Raw genomic sequence first — 20,673 nt, 5'->3', positions numbered from 1 at the left:
TATGTCCGATACCGATACCGATATCATAAATTTGGATATCTGCCGATACCGATATGAATCCGATATAGTGTGTTTTTTAATCAATAAAACTGTTTTTTAATATCTTGCTGCTTTTTGTATAAGTTCATACTCAAGTTTAAAAAAAACAAACACTAAAGCTATTCTGTTATACCTGGTATGCAAAAAATACACTGCACCCAAAATATTTCATAGTTCAGCAATACTGATCAATCTAATAAACTTAAACCTACTCCATCCTCCCTATTCTGGTATTTTAACCCTTTAAGACCTACCATAGAACCAAGTCCACCAGAGCTTATATTATATTTTTACATGCTGTAGTGCCAATTTTGGGAGCATTTCAAGTTGATATACATCAATACAACCATTATAGCCCAAATTTTAATAATATGTATGCATTAAGTGCATAGTAATTACATAAATTGCAAAAAGTGCAATAAACTACAAAAAAAATTGAAAATCGTTTTTTTTTTTTTAACATATATTTCTAGTTAGAGAAATTTAAGAGGCTTATCCTCAAAACTGTAAATACAAAAAAGTTGCACAAACTAGTTTCCCACCACAGGAAATTTATTTGAAGTGTCTTCATAGTTTTACTTTTGAAATACACCAATTTTTATATACTGCAGGAAAAACGAAAATAAATATTATAGTGCAAATTTGCAAAAAAGCAGCATATGCATCAAAATAAACTATTTCCAGCAGTGCAATTCGAGTTCTAAGCATCCCAGAAACGACACAGAAAGTCATAAAGTCAAAGATAACTTTTAAAAACACCAGTATAGGCTCTGAGGCCCTGACAGTAAAAAAAACTACATTTCCGCGAAAATGACGTCACTTCCGGTTTCAGGCAGGTAATGGCGGACATGCGAAAGTTCGCGCTGACATCTATTCCAACGTAGGAAGTGTTATGAACAGCTGATCGGATCGGCAAAACGTGTTTCTGGAATATTATGTTTTTGTTGCTGCAAGCGCTTTTTATGCAGTTTTTGCAAAGCTATATGTGGAAGAAAACCGTGACCTAGGACAAGCTGATGGCATAAGATATAAGTACAACTTCTCCAGTTTCAGATGTAAAAAAAATTATTGCTTTAGCTTAAGTGGTTGCAGAGCTACCGGGATTTAAAAATAGTTACGCAAAACGGAGCGTGCCCACTCCGACCGGTTTTAAAGGGTTAAAGAGTACTTAGCAGAAATATTAAGCAACCTAACTAATAGGGTTCTAAAACTTCCAGCAAAAAAAAAAATAGGGAACCACCCCCCACCCTCCACCTCATGATGCTTAATCGACGTAATCAACTTTAATTTGATGCAGTGTGAAAAAAAATGCACAGAAATAAATTATTTTTCAAGAATAATTAAATAGATTCAACATCTTTCTTCAACAGAATTGCAGACTGCACAGATGGTATCTTCCCAAAGGAAAAAGTACTATAGCTTACTAGGGTATATTAGACTTAACAGTTACTATATACAGTAATGGACTTCTATACATTTTACATCAGATTAAAACTTTGGGTGTAAGAGTCGGATAATTATTTATTAAAAGCTAGACATTTTAAATGAGAATAAGAAAGAAAAGTATGTCTTTGTGTCCCCTTTTCCCTGTTCATGCCCTATCGGCCCCCCTGGCTAAACTTTGCTAGATCCGCCCCTGCACAGTTACCAGCCGTCAGCTAGTAGAAAAGGATCCTGGTGTAGAAAGTAATATTAAATAAATTCTAACAACAGCTTATCGAGGTTAAACGTGCTGCTGTTGTTCAGCTGCTGGTTTCCTCTTTCTGGTGCAAAGTGGGCCAAAAACAAAGAAGAGAGACGGACTCGCGACAGAAAAGCCGATCAGCTGATCATTGATCAGTTTCATGATTGAAGTAGCAGCAGGAGAGGGAGGGACGGAGGGAGGGGGAGGCAGTCGCTCCATATATCGGTTGTTAAGCTAAACGTGGGTACGCTTTACAAACATTCAGAGATGAACTTACACACTTGCTTTACTTCTCTCTGGGATAACTCCTCGGAGATGAAATGCCGGATTGGTAGCAAGGCTACAAATACACACAGCTGCTCTATCACGTGATGCATACTGCTCCGATGTGCCACAAGTTACACCGTGTGGCAAGTTTTTTGAGGTGCTTTTTTGATATTTAGTGGATCGGATTACATTTTTTATTTCCCTCCGATATCCGATCCAGTAAGTCGGTATCGGATCGGTCCATCTCTAATTTTGCCACACCATCTTCTTTCTTCGAGATTGATACAAACCTCTGAAGTAGGCTTGTGAAATATCACACAATCAAACATTGGCACCTCTATTAAGTATACAATGGAATCAATTGTATAATGTTTTTGTTTAATATTAATTACATATTTGTGTACTATTTTGATTCTTGACAGTGGCTCCATTAAAAAAAATAAGGAACAATCTCAGAAACTACAGTTTGTTAGAGAAAAAAAAAGTTTAGAAGCCACAAGTAAGTATTTGACTTCATACAGGTGGTTTTCCACCATCCACATTCCTAACATATTGCCTGCTTATGCCCTTCTTGCAATGATTTTTTGTTTTGTTTTGTTCCTGCTAAAAACAAGATGTGAAGTGGGCTGTTCGCTTTAAGTAATGCAAGTAATGCAAGTACTCATGATTTGTTATGTTACTGTTACTGTAACTGCAAGTTCCTGTTAACAAAGCATCGGTTAACAAGCAAAACTAGATATACAATAATTGCATGCAGGACTATCTGACATCCCAAGCACGTAGCTTTAGTTGTATAAAACCGGTTCTAACATTCCTGTCACAGACACAACTTCTCATACAGATGAGGAAGAGACAGTGTGGCACAAGGTAAAGACAAGTTTCTATAAGAACAAATTGAAATTATTGATTAACTAAAGCATAAAGCCGAAATGTATTAAATTAAATGTTTCAGCTGAGATGATTAGATTATTATATCTTTGATATGTTTTTTAATTTCGTGAATGTTTTAATGATTCTTGGTAGAATCTCTATTGATTTAGGTTTCATCAAAGACACACTATGAGGATGAAAGGATGTGTTTTTCTTTTTGTGAGCATGGCAATTTCAGAAGCATTCTCCTTGAATCCAGTAAGTCATTAGTTGGTTTTTTACACATCCACCCAAAGAAGAAATCTTACTTGTCTATATTCAAACATTTAATATTTGCGTTTTTTGAAATTAAGTCATATAAAAATAATACTGAATATTAATATCGGAAACAAAAACTGATTTGGATTTTTGAATTTTTTCCAGACTGGACCAGATATAGTGGGTAAGTTCTAATATTTATTTTCCATAATAATTCATTTTATTTGATGATATTACATTTTTTTAATATGAAAACTGAATACAGAAGCACCAAATCTGTTTTTGTAGATGTTGCTGAAGAAAAGGACATTCCAGAAATAAACAAAGGTAAAGTTCAACATTTACTTACAACTAAATGCCTGTTTTGAGGAGATTTTTGTGTTTTCAGCTTCACACAACTTTATTTGACTATCAGTGACTTGTTTCTAATTTTTAACATTTTATCTTAGAATTTTTAAATGATGATATTTTGGAGGTAAGTTTATTTTTTTGTGAGATAAAAATATATTTATCCTTAAAACATCTATATGGATAGTAACTTTGCATTGTTATTTCAATGCAAAGTTATAAGAGACATTTTCTTGTTCTTTAGCCTACAAACATGCAGAAGAGTACCATTATTGATGAAAACATCCTATGGAAATCCCCAGTCCCCTATGTGTTGAATAACGACCTTGGTAAATATATATTTTCTTACATATACATTTAAAAGAAATACTGATTTCCTTACTTCTGTGGGAGCACATCTTTGTGATCTGTTACCTGAAAATGCAATTTTTGGTACATGTCAGCTGGAGCCTGTTATTGCATAGGAGTTACATAATAGAAAAAGACAGCAGGACCATCTTCAAGTGAACAAACTTAATTGACTAACATAGTTTTGTACTGGCCAAAGTAAATCACGTCTCTGCTAAAGTGCTTAGAAAGATTTTTAGAGCAATATACTGTGCATGAGCAAGGATAGCACATCTCTCAGTTGTCTAACATATCTTTTTTTTATATCTATAACCCAACTATCATGAACAATGGTAGACATTAATTCTAAAGGAGTCATTCTGAGGGCCTTTGACCAATTCAGGTTGAAATCATGCATTGATTTCAAACCAAGGGACTCTGAGGATGATTACATTTCTGTCAAACAGTTAGACGGGTATGTTTTTTTCTGCTTTTTTTTTTTTTTTTTATAAAATTGCCCATTTAGTTTTAATTAACATAAATATTATAAAAACTACCAATTCATCACTAATATTTTGTTTGTTTTGTTTTGCTTTTTTTATGTACTTTTTAAAACAAGTTATATTTATGTGTCTCTTTTGTTATTTATTTGATTGGGATTTTATAGACTAAACAAAATAAATTAAATAAAAGAAAACTACATATAAGACAAACATTGATCAGTGTTTTTATTTTCAGATGTTGGTCATACATCGGGCAGGTAATTTCCAATGGACAGGAACTCTCCATTGGAAGAGGCTGTGGTTCCATTGCCATTGTTGAACATGAGTTCCTTCATGCTCTTGGCTTCTACCATGAACAGTCCAGATATGACAGAAATGATTATGTGACGATTCAATATGAAAACATCCTAGAAGGTTTGATTAATACTTATATTACTTATTATGATGTTAATGTATTTTTTGATATTTCTATTCACATACTAAGCTTAAAACTATACAAAATAATCTGCAGAAATGAATCAACCACTTTGAAACAGTTAAAAAAAGTCGAGAGTATTAAAACTATTTACAAAAGAATCTTTGGATTTCTGCCATTCTGCAAAGTATCATTTTCAATAAAGTAGCAGATTGAGTAATATTTTGTAACCAATATACTGAGTATGCTGTTTTACTCCTTTAATGGTTTGACTTTCTCTCATGATATCAAAATCTTTTCAGTGCAGTATACTGTATGTGATGTTTGGCTTTTATATATGATTTTTATAGATAAAAAGAACAACTTTAGAATAGTTGGCAGTAATGAGAGCACCACCCACGGAGTCCCATATGACTATTTGTCAGTGATGCACTATGCCAAAGATGCTTTCACCAATGGCAATGGATCTACAATTATCACCAAAGACCCTAATTTCCAGAATCTGATTGGTCAACGATTGGAAATGAGCGCTAGTGATGTTCAGGAGCTGAATCTACTCTACAAATGCAGTAAGTGCTTGACGATTAAGGAGACCAACATCCAGCTTCAGGAACGCTTTGGTATTGGTTGTTAGAATTATTAAGAACACCATAAGTACAATGTACCATTAACCAATGGAAAGTAACTGTTTTCTTTGTCACACTCACACTTGCAACGGGTTTTTACATTATTTTTAGAGATACTGAGCGTGTTCTTTCTCAAGAACTTTACTCAGGTTTTCTGTATGTATAAGGGGAGGAATATAGGTGCTAGTCGTATAATTAGAATATCATTACAAAGTTGATTTATTTCACTAATTCCATTCAAAAAGTAAAACTTGCATAATGTATACATTCATTCCACACAGACTGATATATTTCAAGTGTTTATTTATTTTAATGTTGATGATTATAACTAACAACTATTGAAAACCCCAAATTCAGTATCTTAGAAAAGTAGAATATTACTTAAGACCAATACAAAGAAAAGATTTTTAGAAATCTTGGCCAACTGAAAAATATGAACATGAAAAGTATGAGCATGTACAGCACTCAGTACTTTGTTGGGGCTCCTTTTGCCTGAATTACTGCAGCAATCCGGAGTGGCATGGATTCAATCAGTATGTGGCACTGCTCAGGTGTTATGAGAGCCCAGGTTGCTCTGATAGTGGCCTTCAGCTCTTCTGCATTGTTGGGTCTGGCATATCGCATCTTCCTCTTCACAATGGGGTTAAGGTCAGGCGAGTTTGCTGGCCAAGTAAGAACAGGGGTACCATGGTCCTTAAACCAGGTGTTGGTAGCTTTGGCACTGTGTGCAGGTGCCAAGTCCTGTTGGAAAATGAAATCTGCGTCTCCATAGTTGGTCAGCAGCAGGAAGCATGAAGTGCTCTAAAACTTCCTGGTATACGGCTGTGTTGACCTTGGATCTCAGAAAACACAGTGGAGCAACACCAGCTGATGACATGGCACCCTAAACCATCACTGGCTGTGAAAACTTTACACTGGACCTCAAGCAACATGATTCTGTGCCTCTCCTCTCTGATTCCAAAGGAAATGCAGAATTTACTTTCATCAGAGAATATAACTTTGGACCACTCACCAGCAGTCCGGTCCATACTGAATTTGGGGTTTTCATTAGTTGTCAGCTGTAATCATCAAAATTTAAAGAAATAAACACTTGAAATATATCAGTCTGTGTGGAATGAATGTATACATTATACAAGTTTCACTTTTTCAATTGGAATTAGTGAAATAAATCAACTTTTTGATCATATTCTAATTATATGACCAGCACCTGTATGTACTGTTGCTTTCCAAAATGTCCATTATGATCCCTTTTTGAACTTTCAGCATGCTCAAGTTTGTTTGTCTTGAGAACGGTTCTACAAGTCACAAAAAGGTCTAGATAAAATAACTTTGTTTGTTTCTTCAAGAGAGCTCATGATCATGACCCAAGTCAGCCAGCACTGAATGTGGGGAGTTGATAAAACAGATGCAGCCTCAAAAAGTAATTTTAGCCTAAATAATGACTAAAATCAAAATTAGTTGTCAGAATTAAAATAAAATCAAACCCACAAAATTATGAATCAGTCTGACTCGTGACTGCTTGCACCTTTCAGTTAGTTTCACATTTTTAGAATGTCAGAAGCAGTAACTCCTTGAGAAGTTAAACCTTAACTAAAATATTTTCACTTTCTGATGGTGGTTTACATTTGATGAGTCAGTGCCACTTTTTTATACTATACTATACTATACTAATGCAGCCATCAGCTGGTTTAATTATGTAAAAGTAACACTAGAAACAGTGGCAACCACACAACCTGGCTTTCTAAAACAGTGCAAATAAACATCTCTCCAACTTACTAATGAGCTATTTTCTCTCAGGCAGAGATATACTATATCCTGGGCAGGTTACCACTCTATTGCAGAGCCAACACAACAAAACGGTCAAACATGATTATATTTACAACTATGGCCAATCGATAATCACCAAAAAACCCTGTTTGTTTCATTCATACAAAAATCAATATGCCATGGTTGCTATGTGTCAGACTGCAACTTCAGCAATGTCATAGGCACTCCTAGTCAATAATTAGCCAAGATGCATAAAACTGCTGACTATGTGTATAAAACTGTGTCCAAACAATCAACTCATTTTTGATAATTGCCTTTTCTATTCACTCTTCCCTGAGTTCAAGCTAATACTATTCCCATTGAACTCTCTGGTAGAACATAAATCCCACATCAAAACACACACAGACAAACTCCAAGTTTCATTTAGACAATTGTAGCACAACAAATGGTGTTGCTGATATTAGTCACCTGACAAAAGCCTACAACAGAAGCCTAAGTGAAATGTGTTCTTAATGTATCTCTACAGACACATCCATTGCCTTTAAGATGTACTGTGGCTTTACCAATGGGACCATGTGTCAGATGAACCGCTGTTCAAAGAGTGGCAATGGTTGGGAAATGGTAACAGGTGTTTATGGGGGTCCCAGCTCTGACCACACCAATCTGCCCAATGGAAATGGTAATCAAGGTAAGGTTTCAAATGTTGCATTTGGTTTTCGCATTGTTTAAAATACAATTTTATTTGGATAATCTAATTTTTCACCTCAGCCATGTTAAGCAGCCAGAAATAATAATAAATGCTTTGGTGGTCTGCTATAATATTAATTTTAAACAACATTGTAGGTCAGGATGCAGGTTACTTCATGTATGCTAGCACAGAATCAGTTCAGGAGGGTGACTCAGCCTGGCTGGAGACAAAGAGGATGAGTCCTCAGAGGGAGTGTCATGTCCAGTGTCTGCAGTTCTACTATTACCACAATGGGAGCAAGTCAGATGAACTTAACATCTGGATCAGAGAGTTTCAAGATGAACGGGACTCCACAGGAACACTCTACCTCATGGGACAGATCACTGGTAATGGTTCACTTGTGATTGTCCATAATGATTTTCTCCAGATAAAGTATAAATGCTTCACATTTTACATTTTGTCACAAAGACATATCTCACGGTTTACCTCTTAATCCAAAAATTCTCCCTCCAGGTCCACCAACATCTCACTGGACTCTCCACCATGTTCCTCTGAATGCCACCAAGCAGTTCCAGGTGGAGTTTGAGGTTCGTAAAGGAGCAGGAAACTCTACAGGCGGCTTCTCTATTGATGACATCAATCTTTCAGAGCTCGAGTGTCCAGATGGAACCTGGCAGATTAATAATTTTGAGAGGCTTTTGAACACTACTGATACTCCGGCCCTGATATATAGCCCAAGGCAGTATTCTAGTGAGGGCTATGCTTACCGGGTAGCGTTAAATCCCCGCCAGACAGATTTTGGAGTATATGTGCAACTTGTCTCTGGTGTCTATGATGACCAACTGAAATGGCCTTGCCCACAAAGGCAATTTACTGTCCAAATGGTGGATCAGAACCCCAACATCCAGCTACAGATGTCAAGGCAAATAAGTATCACCACTGACCCAAATCTGCTGTACAATGGTATGTTTACAGAAACATGTAATCCTTAAAAAAAATGTACTAATTAAACTATTTACCATTATGTTACGTATGCTTTCTGTAAACAGGAGTACTAATTTGGGGCAAACCTCGTGAGGTTGGAAGTCAAATTGTTGACAAGAACAATGAGATCATCTATGTTAATACCCTATATGGTTATAAAAATTTTGCATCTTTGGAAGACATCCAATCCAGAGATTACCTCAAGGGAGAGAGTGCAATTTTCATCTTCAATTTACAAGGCAAATTTAAATGTTTTCTTTGCTAAACTTAAATAGTGTACTTAAAATTTTTACAACAGAAATGCATAAAACATTTGAATCATTTCAAACAAGAAAAAAAGTTATTTTAGTTTTTTCTTTCCTTTCAATAGATCTCACTCCTCTACTTAATGGAAGTTCGCTGCCATGTCCTCAAGTGAAATCAGTGAGCATTACAAGTGCTCCCACAGACCAGGATAAAGGACCTTGCTCATCCAGGTGGGCTATGTTATGAAATAAATTAACTTAATTTCAATTGAATTATTATTTATATAACTGCAAATCACAACAACAGTTGCATCAAAAATGCCTGTTGAAAAATGCTCTGACTTTCACAGTACCTCACCCACCACACTTCCATCTCTAAAGACAACAGATGACGGGTTTTTTCACATACATGTCAAAAAATATTTTGACTTTCACAGGATCTTACCCACCTCCAATCCAACTTGATAAACAACAGATTATGACACTTATTTAGATATTCTCAGAATTTACTGTTTGTAAGAATGTGTTGTCACAAGCTGTAAAATCTAGTGGACCCCCAAATTTAGATGTTACACTGCTTATGGTGATCAATATAATAAGCCCTCTTTACAGATAATGAGAAGTAAAGTTGTAGTGAAGGAGCACATGCATAAGGATTGGTAATAAAGTGGAGAATGCTAGAAATATGGAGGAAATATGGAGGTCATGTGGGGGAAGCTCGTGTGCAGTGGTGAATACTTTAGGAAGCAGCTGAAAGAAAAGGAAAAAAAAAACAAACAAACAAGAAAATGAATGCAGTTAAATATTTGATGTAAATTTTCAAACTGATATGTAATTTTTACATACATACAATATTCTGCTTTGACTTTCACAGGACCTCACCCACCACACTTCCATCTCTAAACACAACAGATGACAGGTACGCCAGTTTTCTCAAATATTTTCTTTTGCTAAGAAACAGAAAAGGTTTCTTACAAACAGAAACATTTAAACTCTCACTCATGCAAGACTTTTAGCATACCTGTCAAACTAAACTTTGACTTTTACAGGATCTCATCCATCACAATTCCAACTCCAGAAATAACAAACCATAACAGGTACTCCAATATTCTCAAACAGTTTCTGTTTGAAAAAATGTGTTTTTGTCACAAGCTGTCAATTCTAGTGGACGTGAACAGATGTTATACTGCTGACTGTGATCAACATAAGCCCTGTTTATGGATAGTAAGCAGCAAAATTGTAGTGTAGGAGCACATGCAGAGGGTTGGTGTGATAGTGGAAGCTGCAAGGAATAGAGTAAGATGGAGAAAGCAGGTCTGCAGTTGTGAACACTTTATTAAGCAGCTATAAGTGGATAAAAAATAACCTGTATGCATTTCAGGCATTTATTTGATGCCAGATTTAAAACTATGTCATTTTCACATACATGTCATAAAATGTTTTGACTTTCACAGAACTTCACCCACTGCAATTCCAATTCTAAACACAACAGATGACAGGTACGCTAGTCTTCTCAAACAAAATGCCAGATTTGAAACTATGTCACTTTCACATACATGTCAAAACATTGCTTTAATTTTTGCAGGATCTCACCCACCTCCAATCCAACTCAATAAACAACAGATGATGCCACTTATTTAGATGTTCTCAGAATTTACTGTTTGTAAGAATGTGTTGTCACAAGCTGTGAAATCTAGTGGACCCCCAAATTTAGATGTTACACTGCTTATGGTGATCAATATAATAAGCCCTCTTTACGGATAATGAGAAGCAAAGTTGTAGTGAAGGAGCACATGCATAAGGATTGGTAATAAAGTGGAGAATGCTAGAAATATGGAGGAAATATGGAGGTCATGTGGGGGAAGCTCGTGTGCAGTGGTGAATACTTTAGGAAGCAGCTGAAAGAAAAAGGAAAAAACAAACAAACAAGAAAATGAATGCAGTTAAATATTTGATGTAAATTTTCAAACTGATATGTAATTTTTACATACATACAATATTCTGCTTTGACTTTCACAGGACCTCACCCACCACACTTCCATCTCTAAACACAACAGATGACAGGTACGCCAGTTTTCTTAAATATTTTCTTTTGCTAAGAAACAGAAAAGGTTTCTTACAAACAGAAACATTTAAACTCTCACTCATGCAAGACTTTTAGCATACCTGTCAAACTAAACTTTGACTTTTACAGGATCTCATCCACCACAATTCCAACTCCAGAAATAACAAACCATAACAGGTACTCCAACATTCTCAAACAGTTTCTGTTTGGAAAATGTGTTTTGTCACAAGCTGTCAATTCTAGTGGACGTGAACAGATGTTATACTGCTGACTGTGATCAACATACTAAGCCCTGTTTACAGATAGTAAGCAGCAAAATTGTAGTGTAGGAGCACATGCAGAGGGTTGGTGTGATAGTGGAAGCTGCAAGGAATAGAGTAAGATGGAGGAAGCAGGTCTGCAGTTATGAACACTTTATTAAGCATCTATAAGTGGATAAAAAAAATAACCTGTATGCATTTCATGCATTTATTTGATGCCAGATTTGAAACTATGTCATTTTCACATACATGTCATAAAATGTTTTGACTTTCACAGAACTTCACCCACTGCAATTCCAATTCTAAACACAACAGATGACAGGTACGCCAGTTTTCTCAAATATTTTCTTTTGCTAAGAAACAGAAAAGGTTTCTTACAAACAGAAACATTTAAACTCTCACTCATGCAAGACTTTTAGCATACCTGTCAAACTAAACTTTGACTTTTACAGGATCTCATCCACCACAATTCCAACTCCAGAAATAACAAACCATAACAGGTACTCCAACATTCTCAAACAGTTTCTGTTTGGAAAAATGTGTTTTTGTCACAAGCTGTCAATTCTAGTGGACGTGAACAGATGTTATACTGCTGACTGTGATCAACATACTAAGCCCTGTTTACAGATAGTAAGCAGCAAAATTGTAGTGTAGGAGCACATGCAGAGGGTTGGTGTGATAGTGGAAGCTGCAAGGAATAGAGTAAGATGGAGGAAGCTGATCTGCAGTTATGAACACTTTATTAAGCATCTATAAGTGGATAAAAAAATAACCTGTATGCATTTCAGGCATTTATTTGATGCCAGATTTAAAACTATGTCATTTTCACATACATGTCATAAAATGTTTTGACTTTCACAGAACCTCACCCACTGCAATTCCAATTCTAAACACAACAGATGACAGGTACGCTAGTCTTCTCAAACAAAATGCCAGATTTGAAACTATGTCACTTTCACATACATGTCAAAACATTGCTTTAATTTTTGCAGGATCTTACCCACCTCCAATCCAACTCAATAAACAACAGATGATGCCACTTATTTAGATGTTCTCAGAATTTACTGTTTGTAAGAATGTGTTGTCACAAGCTGTGAAATCTAGTGGACCCCCAAATTTAGATGTTACACTGCTTATGGTGATCAATATAATAAGCCCTCTTTACGGATAATGAGAAGTAAAGTTGTAGTGAAGGAGCACATGCATAAGGATTGGTAATAAAGTGGAGAATGCTAGAAATATGGAGGAAATATGGAGATCATGTGGGGGAAGCTCGTGTGCAGTGGTGAATACTTTAGGAAGCAGCTGAAAGAAAAAGGAAAAAACAAACAAACAAGAAAATGAATGCAGTTAAATATTTGATGTAAATTTTCAAACTGATATGTAATTTTTACATACATACAATATTCTGCTTTGACTTTCACAGGACCTCACCCACCACACTTCCATCTCTAAACACAACAGATGACAGGTACGCCAGTTTTCTCAAATATTTTCTTTTGCTAAGAAACAGAAAAGGTTTCTTACAAACAGAAACATTTAAACTCTCACTCATGCAAGACTTTTAGCATACCTGTCAAACTAAACTTTGACTTTTACAGGATCTCATCCACCACAATTCCAACTCCAGAAATAACAAACCATAACAGGTACTCCAATATTCTCAAACAGTTTCTGTTTGGAAAAATGTGTTTTTCTCACAAGCTGTCAATTCTAGTGGACGTGAACAGATGTTATACTGCTGACTGTGATCAACATACTAAGCCCTGTTTACAGATAGTAAGCAGCAAAACTGTAGTGTAGCAGCACATGCAGAGGGTTGGTGTGATAGTGGAAGCTGCAAGGAATAGAGTAAGATGGAGGAAGCTGATCTGCAGTTATGAACACTTTATTAAGCATCTATAAGTGGATAAAAAAATAACCTGTATGCATTTCAGGCATTTATTTGATGCCAGATTTGAAACTATGTCATTTTCACATACATGTCATAAAATGTTTTGACTTTCACAGAACCTCACCCACTGCAATTCCAATTCTAAACACAACAGATGACAGGTACGCTAGTCTTCTCAAACAAAATGCCAGATTTGAAACTATGTCACTTTCACATACATGTCAAAACATTGCTTTAATTTTGCAGGATCTCACCCACCTCAATCCAACTCAATAAACAACAGATGATGCCACTTATTTAGATGTTCTCAGAATTTACTGTTTGTAAGAATGTGTTGTCACAAGCTGTGAAATCTAGTGGACCCCCAAATTTAGATGTTACACTGCTTATGGTGATCAATATAATAAGCCCTCTTTACGGATAATGAGAAGCAAAGTTGTAGTGAAGGAGCACATGCATAAGGATTGGTAATAAAGTGGAGAATGCTAGAAATATGGAGGAAATATGGAGGTCATGTGGGGGAAGCTCGTGTGCAGTGGTGAATACTTTAGGAAGCAGCTGAAAGAAAAAGGAAAAAAACAAACAAACAAGAAAATGAATGCAGTTAAATATTTGATGTAAATTTTCAAACTGATATGTAATTTTTACATACATACAATATTCTGCTTTGACTTTCACAGGACCTCACCCACCACACTTCCATCTCTAAACACAACATATGACAGGTACGCCAGTTTTCTCAAATATTTTCTTTTGCTAAGAAACAGAAAAGGTTTCTTACAAACAGAAAAATTTAAACTCTCACTCATGCAAGACTTTTAGCATACCTGTCAAACTAAACTTTGACTTTTACAGGATCTCATCCACCACAATTCCAACTCCAGAAATAACAAACCATAACAGGTACTCCAATATTCTCAAACAGTTTCTGTTTGGAAAAATGTGTTTTTGTCACAAGCTGTCAATTGTAGTGGACCTGAACAGATGTTATACTGCTGACTGTGATCAACATACTAAGCCCTGTTTACGGATAGTGAGCAGCAACATTGTAGTGTAGGAGCACATGCAGAGGGTTGGTGTGATAGTGGAAGCTGCAAGGAATAGAGTAAGATGGAGGAAGCAGGTCTGCAGTTGTGAACACTTTATTAAGCAGCTATAAATGGATAAAAATAACCTGTATGCATTTCATGCATTTATTTGATGCCAGATTTAAAACTATGTCATTTTCACATACATGTCAAAAAATATTAAGACTTTCACAGAACCTCACCCACTGCAATTCCAATTCTAAACACAACAGATGACAGGTACGCTAGTCTTCTCAAACAAAATGCCAGATTTGAAACTATGTCACTTTCACATACATGTCAAAACATTGCTTTAATTTTTGCAGGATCTCACCCACCTCCAATCCAACTCAATAAACAACAGATGATGCCACTTATTTAGATGTTCTCAGAATTTACTGTTTGTAAGAATGTGTTGTCACAAGCTGTGAAATCTAGTGGACCCCCAAATTTAGATGTTGCACTGCTTATGGTGATCAATATAATAAGCCCTCTTTACGGATAATGAGAAGTAAAGTTGTAGTGAAGGAGCACATGCATAAGGATTGGTAATAAAGTGGAGAATGCTAGAAATATGGAGGAAATATGGAGGTCATGTGGGGGAAGCTCGTGTGCAGTGGTGAATACTTTAGGAAGCAGCTGAAAGAAAAAGGAAAAAACAAACAAACAAGAAAATGAATGCATTTAAATATTTGATGTAAATTTTCAAACTGATATGTAATTTTTACATACATACAATATTCTGCTTTGACTTTCACAGGACCTCACCCACCACACTTCCATCTCTAAACACAACATATGACAGGTACGCCAAACATCTCACACATTTTCTGTTTTTCAAAAATTAGAAAATGTTATAAATAGAAACAAACAAATTCTTAGTTTTAGATTTTAATATACCTGTCAAAAATTTCTTTGACTATTTCAGGACCTCACCCACTACAATTCCCACTCCAGAAACAACAGATGACAGGTAATCTTCTAAAACATTTTCTGTCTGTAAAATTGTTTTATTGTCAAAGCCTGTAAAATCTAGTGGACCTAATCATTTCGATTTTGGACTGCTGCTCAACATAACGTAACAAAACAAAAGAACAACAAAAGAAGAATAAAAGATGCATCCATTTCAATATTTAGTGCACAATTTTAAACTTATATGTCATTTTCACGTACGCGTCATATAATGCTTCGACTTTCACAGGATGTAACCCTATGTTGATGATAAAAAATTAGATTTGATACTGCTGATACTATTGTCTAAAAAGGTATATCATCTCATCGCATGCATTACTACATGGGGTAATAATCATTTTTGCAGTGGCCAATAGGAATAGTCAGCAGCCAGTCAGAATGTTTGTAAGTTGCTCTTGACATAGTAATTAATTGTGGAGCTTGCAGCACACACAGATTTTGCCCAATAAAACACAACGGCACTGATGTATACCTTCTGCTCAACTTAATTACTTAACATAAGCTATCTGTACATCCTTTATTTAATTAATTTTTTTTTTTAAATTCCCCTCTCGCCCCTGCGGTCAATCTATCTTTCAAGCATGGATCTTCTACCAGACCCTGAGAGCTTGAAGGTCCTGCACAGTATCTTAGCTGTTCCTAGGACTGCGCTCTTCTGGAGAGAGATCTCGGATGTTGTTCCTGGGATTTGCTGGAGCTCCTTGCCTAGCTTGGGAGTCACAGCACCTAGTGCTCCGATTACCACTGGGACCACTGTTACCTTAACCCTCCACATCTTCTCGAGCTCTTCTCTGAGCCCTTGGTACCTCAGCAGCTTCTCGTGTTCCTTCCTCCTGATGTTGTCTCCCATTTTGACCTCAGTACTTTCAGGTCATACTCGGCACAGATGTTTCTGTATACTATGCCGGCCACTTGGTTATGGCGCTCCATGTATGCCCTGCCTGCTAGCATCTTGCACCCTGCTGTTATGTGCTGGATTGTCTCAGGGGCATCTTTACACAGCCTGCACCTGGGGTCTTGTCTGGTGTGATAGACCCCAGCCTCTATGGATCTTGTGCTCAGTGCTTGTTCCTGTGCTGCTATGATTAGTGCCTCCGTGCTGTCTTTCAGTCCAGCTTTGTCCAGCCACTGGTAGGATTTCTGGGTATCAGCCACCTCCGCTATCTGCCGGTGGTACATACCGTGCAGGGGCCTATCCTTCCATTATGGTTCCTCCTCTTCTCCTCTTTCTTGGGTTTCTGCTGCCTGAGGTATTCACTGAGCATGCGGTCGGTTGGGGCCATCTTCCTGATCTACTCGTGGATGTTTCTTGTCTCATCCTGGACTGTGGTACTGACACTCACCAGTCCCTGGTCTCCTTCCTTCCACTTAGCATACAGCCTCAGGGTGCTGGACTTGGGGTGAAACCCTCGATGCATGGTAGGGAGCTTCCTGGTCTTGATGTCAGTGGCTTCTATCTCCTCCTTTGGCCAGCTTATTATCCCAGCAGAGTACCTGATCACAGGCAGGGCGAAGGTGTTGATACCCCAGATCTTGTTCTTACCGTTCAGCTGACTCCTAAGGACTTGCCTGACCCTCTGCAGGTACTTGGTGGTTGCAGCTTTCCTAGTGGCCTCTTTATGGTTACTGTTTGCCTATGGGATCCCCAGGTGCTTGTAGCTTTCCTCTATGTCTGCAATGTTGCCTTCTGGTAGTTCGATCCCCTCAGTTCTGACTACCTTCCTTCTCTTTGTTATCATCCGACTACATTTATCCAGTCCAAACAACATTCCAATGTAATTGCTGTATATCCCGGTAGGATCAGTGAATCGATGTCTCATTAACTCTGGGCATACAGCTTGATGTCATCCATGTAGAGGAGGTGGCTGACAATTGCCCTGTTCCGTAGTTGGTATCTGTAACCAGTCTTGTTAGTGATCTTACTGAGGGGGTTCAGGCCTATGCAGAACAGCAGTGGGGACAGAGCATCTCTTTGGTAGATCCCACATCCGATGGTGACTTGTGCAATGGGCTTGAAGTTGGCCTCGAGTGTTGTACGCCACATCCCCATTGAGTTCCTGATGAAAGCTCTTAGAGTCCTGTTGATAGTTGTATAGCTCTAGGCATTCCAGGATCCAGGTGTGGAGCATCGAGTCATAGGCCTTCTTGTAATCAATCCAGGCAGTACACAGGTTGGTCAGCGTAGTCTTGCAGTCTCAGGCAACTGCTCTGTCTACCAGTAGCTGGTGTTTTGCACCACTGGCATTCTTGCCTATTCCTTTCTGTGCCCCACTCATATATTGAGCCATATGCCGGTTCAACTTAGCCGCTATGATGCCTGGCAGGAGCTTCCATGTGGTGCTGAGGCAGGTTATTGGTCGGTAGTTGGAAGGAATTAGTCCCTTCTGGAGGTCCTTGAGAATCAGAACTGTCCAGCCTTTGGTTAGCCATTCTGGGTGTCTCTCATCGACTAGAAGCTGGTTCATTTGTGCTGTCAGATGCTCGTGGAGTGCAGTCAGCTTCTTCAGCCAGTAGTCATGAACCATGTCGGGGCCTGGTGCTGTCCAATTGTTCATACTGGAGACCCTTTCTTGGATATCTGCTACCGTGATGGTTATAGGACCCTGTTCAGGGAGGTTGCTGTGTCTGCTCTTAGCTCCACTAGCCACTGTTATGGGTTGCGTCATTCTCCCATATAATATTCCAGTATTGCTCTGTCTCCAGCTTTGGTGGTGCTGTTCTCATATTGTTCCCCTACCACTAAGGTTTATTCTCCTGCCTTTTATCTCTCTGGTGTACCTCTTCAAGCAGTTGGCGAAGGCTGCGAGTCTGCCATGGTGTAGATCAGCTGGTTAGTCTCAGTAATGGTGGTGGTAGGTATTGTCTATAGAGCTGCGTTCACATCATCTAGCAGATATTCTGAGGGTAGTTCATATAGTCTTGGTAACCAGCTACAGAGGATAAAGGTTTCAAGCTTCGCCATGATCCTATCTTTCAGGTCAGTTTCTCTCGCACTCAATGATCCTTCTTCCATCACACTCGGGGCTTGGTAACCAATCTCGGGTGGGGGTGATGATATCTCACCCCGACCTGTCGTCCTAGCTCCTTCTTGCCGTAGAATGTGTGTTACATTTATAGATAGATAGATAGATATACATATACATAAAATTTTGTTTGTTTGTTTGTTTTAGCATTTTTTGCTTTTCTCCTGGTATGGTGGCCTCTCCGGTTCTCACCCTCCTGCTAGCACTGATGCTTCTGATACCTTGATGTGTATTTCATCTGCATCTGGACTCTTTACATGGATGACACCAATGACTCTTTCAGATATTTTTCTTGTTTTACAACTGTATGACCTGAAAATTTATATCCATTCCTGTTTGATTTATTATAGATGTTCATAATTCATGTTCATGATTTTTCATGATTTTTTTGGTGTTACAACAGTTTTGGGTTTTTTGGGGTTTTTTGTTTGTTTGTTTTTTATTTTGGTTGTTTTTATAATAATCATTGCAACAATATTTTTGTTTTGTGTCCACAATAAAGAGAATGCAAACAAAAAGTTAAATGATAAGTACTTAAAATATATTATAGTTTTAAACTCTAATATTTGTGTGCTGTACGCTCATTTGATAGTTTTGTTTACTGCAATTTTCAACCACGAGAAATCCACATAGTTACACAGAGTTTGAAGTTATTAAAATGCAGTGAAAGAAAATTTTCTACTATAACTACTAGCCACAGTGTGCTTTCTCAGATGCTGGTGTACTGATGTTTAACAAAAAATAAAATTTATAATCTTTAAAACAAAAACATTCTTGTTCCTCTAATTTTTTCAGTGTTAGTGTTTCAGTGTTTTTTCAGTGCATTTTATTAAGCAGAGATCAAAAATTGAACATAATTTATTGAGAGATGACCCATCATGGCAGAATGGAATCCCATTGCCGATAGGATTTAGGAGAGGATCCCCTAGGGTCTAGACCAGGGGTGCCCAATCCCAGTCCTCGAGAGCTACTGTCCTGCAGCTTTTAGATGCATCCCTACTCCAACACAGCTGAATCAAATAGTTGGATTACCAATTCGGCATGCCATCAAGTCTGGCAAAGGCCTGATAACGAGCCATTCATTTGATTCAGGTGTGCTGGAACAAGGACGCATCTAAAAGCTGCAGGGCAGTAGCTCTCGAGGACTGGGATTGGGCACCCCTGGTCTAGACACTGGTAGTGGTGATGGTGAAGATTGAGGTTTGGATGGAGCTCCGAATGACTTAGGTGAGGTGGAGATAGGGAGGAGGAGGGTTGCATTAATAAAAGTCTGAAAGTAGAATGACAGAGCACTGAGATTTAAACCACATATAATTGAGGCTGATTAGCTCAAAAAGAGGAAGGGGGGTTTGGGCAAGAAGATAATTGAAGATGATTGCCAAACTGACATTACGTCAGTTTTGAGTTTGAGTTTGATTTTTGTAATGAGCTTTTTACAAAGATACCATGCATGTATTCATTGTACTCAGCTCTATTTGAACAAAGGGCATCATTCACTCATTTTAATGAGGCAGTACTTATGTTATGTTTCACATGCAGTCATAATAAAAAGAAATTCTAAGGTTTTACATATCACAAACTGCTTTTGGAGTTTATTTTAATGACTCTATGTATTATCTGATGTGTTGTTTTTCATCTAAGATTGCATTTAATTAATTTTAGAAACCAGTAAGAATCACATTATGTTTTTTAATATGCCCTCATACAGTACACCTTAGAATTGAAAGACAGTTTACTTTCTCTTTTACACAACTGTAGGGGTGGAACATACTGGCAGTAAGTTACGTGCGAGAATGTACAGTATGTTGCACATTTGGAAAGAGATAAGAAACATCCTCAACCACAACAATGACTACTATTTGGATAATTACCTTAAGATAAAAGGTTAGCAACCTATGGTAAATGTTTTTATTGGGGGTGGGAATTTAACACATTAACTGCGATTAATTAATTTGAAGAAAATAACGCATTAAAAAAATTACGCATTTCATTGCATTTTGCATTCCAAGCAAAGGGGAACTTTTGTCAATGCACAATTTCCTGGTATACCGATTACACTGATGCTAAACTCAGAGCTACAAAAAATCAGAAGAAAGCGCGTTGCTAGGATTGATCGAAGGCAAATTTCATTTCAAAAGAAACCACCTTTTATCAAGGTGGAATCCTTGATAAAAGTGTGATTTTGTGCAAAAAGGAGTTTGCATACCACCAAAGCACTTCAACCTCAACAGTACCATCTAAATGCAAAACATGTTGCAGCATGGGAGCTGTTAGCTCTAGCAGTCCGAGTACCAACAAAAGGTGTCGGCAGCCCAAACTTGTTGAAATGACTGGCTTCAGGACCAAAATTAGTAAGTCAATATTGGACAAA

At 37.4% G+C, this 20,673-nt stretch overlaps 1 protein-coding gene across 2 annotated transcripts in view; it reads left to right on the top strand.

Annotated features, from left to right (window-relative positions):
• LOC116309519 (meprin A subunit beta-like) overlaps positions 1-19,071 on the top strand; it is a 32,480-nt gene extending 13,409 nt beyond the window's left edge. Inside the window, exons 2-33 of one of the 2 annotated variants that reach the window (XM_039620247.1) lie at positions 2,413-2,489; positions 2,814-2,857; positions 3,031-3,118; positions 3,284-3,302; positions 3,407-3,445; positions 3,568-3,593; positions 3,711-3,795; positions 4,151-4,268; positions 4,532-4,710; positions 5,062-5,280; positions 7,631-7,792; positions 7,948-8,178; positions 8,306-8,755; positions 8,842-9,015; positions 9,147-9,252; positions 9,896-9,940; positions 10,071-10,118; positions 10,476-10,520; positions 11,041-11,085; positions 11,216-11,263; positions 11,624-11,668; positions 11,799-11,846; positions 12,208-12,252; positions 12,773-12,817; positions 12,948-12,995; positions 13,357-13,401; positions 13,921-13,965; positions 14,096-14,143; positions 14,503-14,547; positions 15,068-15,112; positions 15,236-15,280; positions 18,450-19,071. In XM_039620247.1, the coding sequence (XP_039476181.1) occupies positions 2,832-2,857; positions 3,031-3,118; positions 3,284-3,302; positions 3,407-3,445; positions 3,568-3,593; positions 3,711-3,795; positions 4,151-4,268; positions 4,532-4,710; positions 5,062-5,280; positions 7,631-7,792; positions 7,948-8,178; positions 8,306-8,755; positions 8,842-9,015; positions 9,147-9,252; positions 9,896-9,940; positions 10,071-10,118; positions 10,476-10,520; positions 11,041-11,085; positions 11,216-11,263; positions 11,624-11,668; positions 11,799-11,846; positions 12,208-12,252; positions 12,773-12,817; positions 12,948-12,995; positions 13,357-13,401; positions 13,921-13,965; positions 14,096-14,143; positions 14,503-14,547; positions 15,068-15,112; positions 15,236-15,280; positions 18,450-18,528 (2,736 nt within the window). In that variant the 5' untranslated portion in view covers positions 2,413-2,489; positions 2,814-2,831 and the 3' untranslated portion in view covers positions 18,529-19,071. Of the gene's footprint in view, positions 1-2,412; positions 2,490-2,813; positions 2,858-3,013; positions 3,119-3,283; positions 3,303-3,406; positions 3,446-3,567; positions 3,594-3,710; positions 3,796-4,150; positions 4,269-4,531; positions 4,711-5,061; positions 5,281-7,630; positions 7,793-7,947; positions 8,179-8,305; positions 8,756-8,841; positions 9,016-9,146; positions 9,253-9,895; positions 9,941-10,070; positions 10,119-10,475; positions 10,521-11,040; positions 11,086-11,215; positions 11,264-11,623; positions 11,669-11,798; positions 11,847-12,207; positions 12,253-12,772; positions 12,818-12,947; positions 12,996-13,356; positions 13,402-13,920; positions 13,966-14,095; positions 14,144-14,502; positions 14,548-15,067; positions 15,113-15,235; positions 15,281-18,449 lie in introns of those variants that run through there. The other variant, XM_039620248.1, reaches the window with a different exon arrangement.
• The last annotated feature ends 1,602 nt before the right edge of the window (positions 19,072-20,673 follow it).

This window comes from Oreochromis aureus, linkage group 11, assembly GCF_013358895.1.
Source record: "Oreochromis aureus strain Israel breed Guangdong linkage group 11, ZZ_aureus, whole genome shotgun sequence".
NCBI classification, from domain to species: domain Eukaryota; kingdom Metazoa; phylum Chordata; class Actinopteri; order Cichliformes; family Cichlidae; genus Oreochromis; species Oreochromis aureus.
The sequence above is the reverse complement of the archived record's forward strand: the minus strand, read 5'-3'. Positions and strand labels throughout refer to the sequence as shown.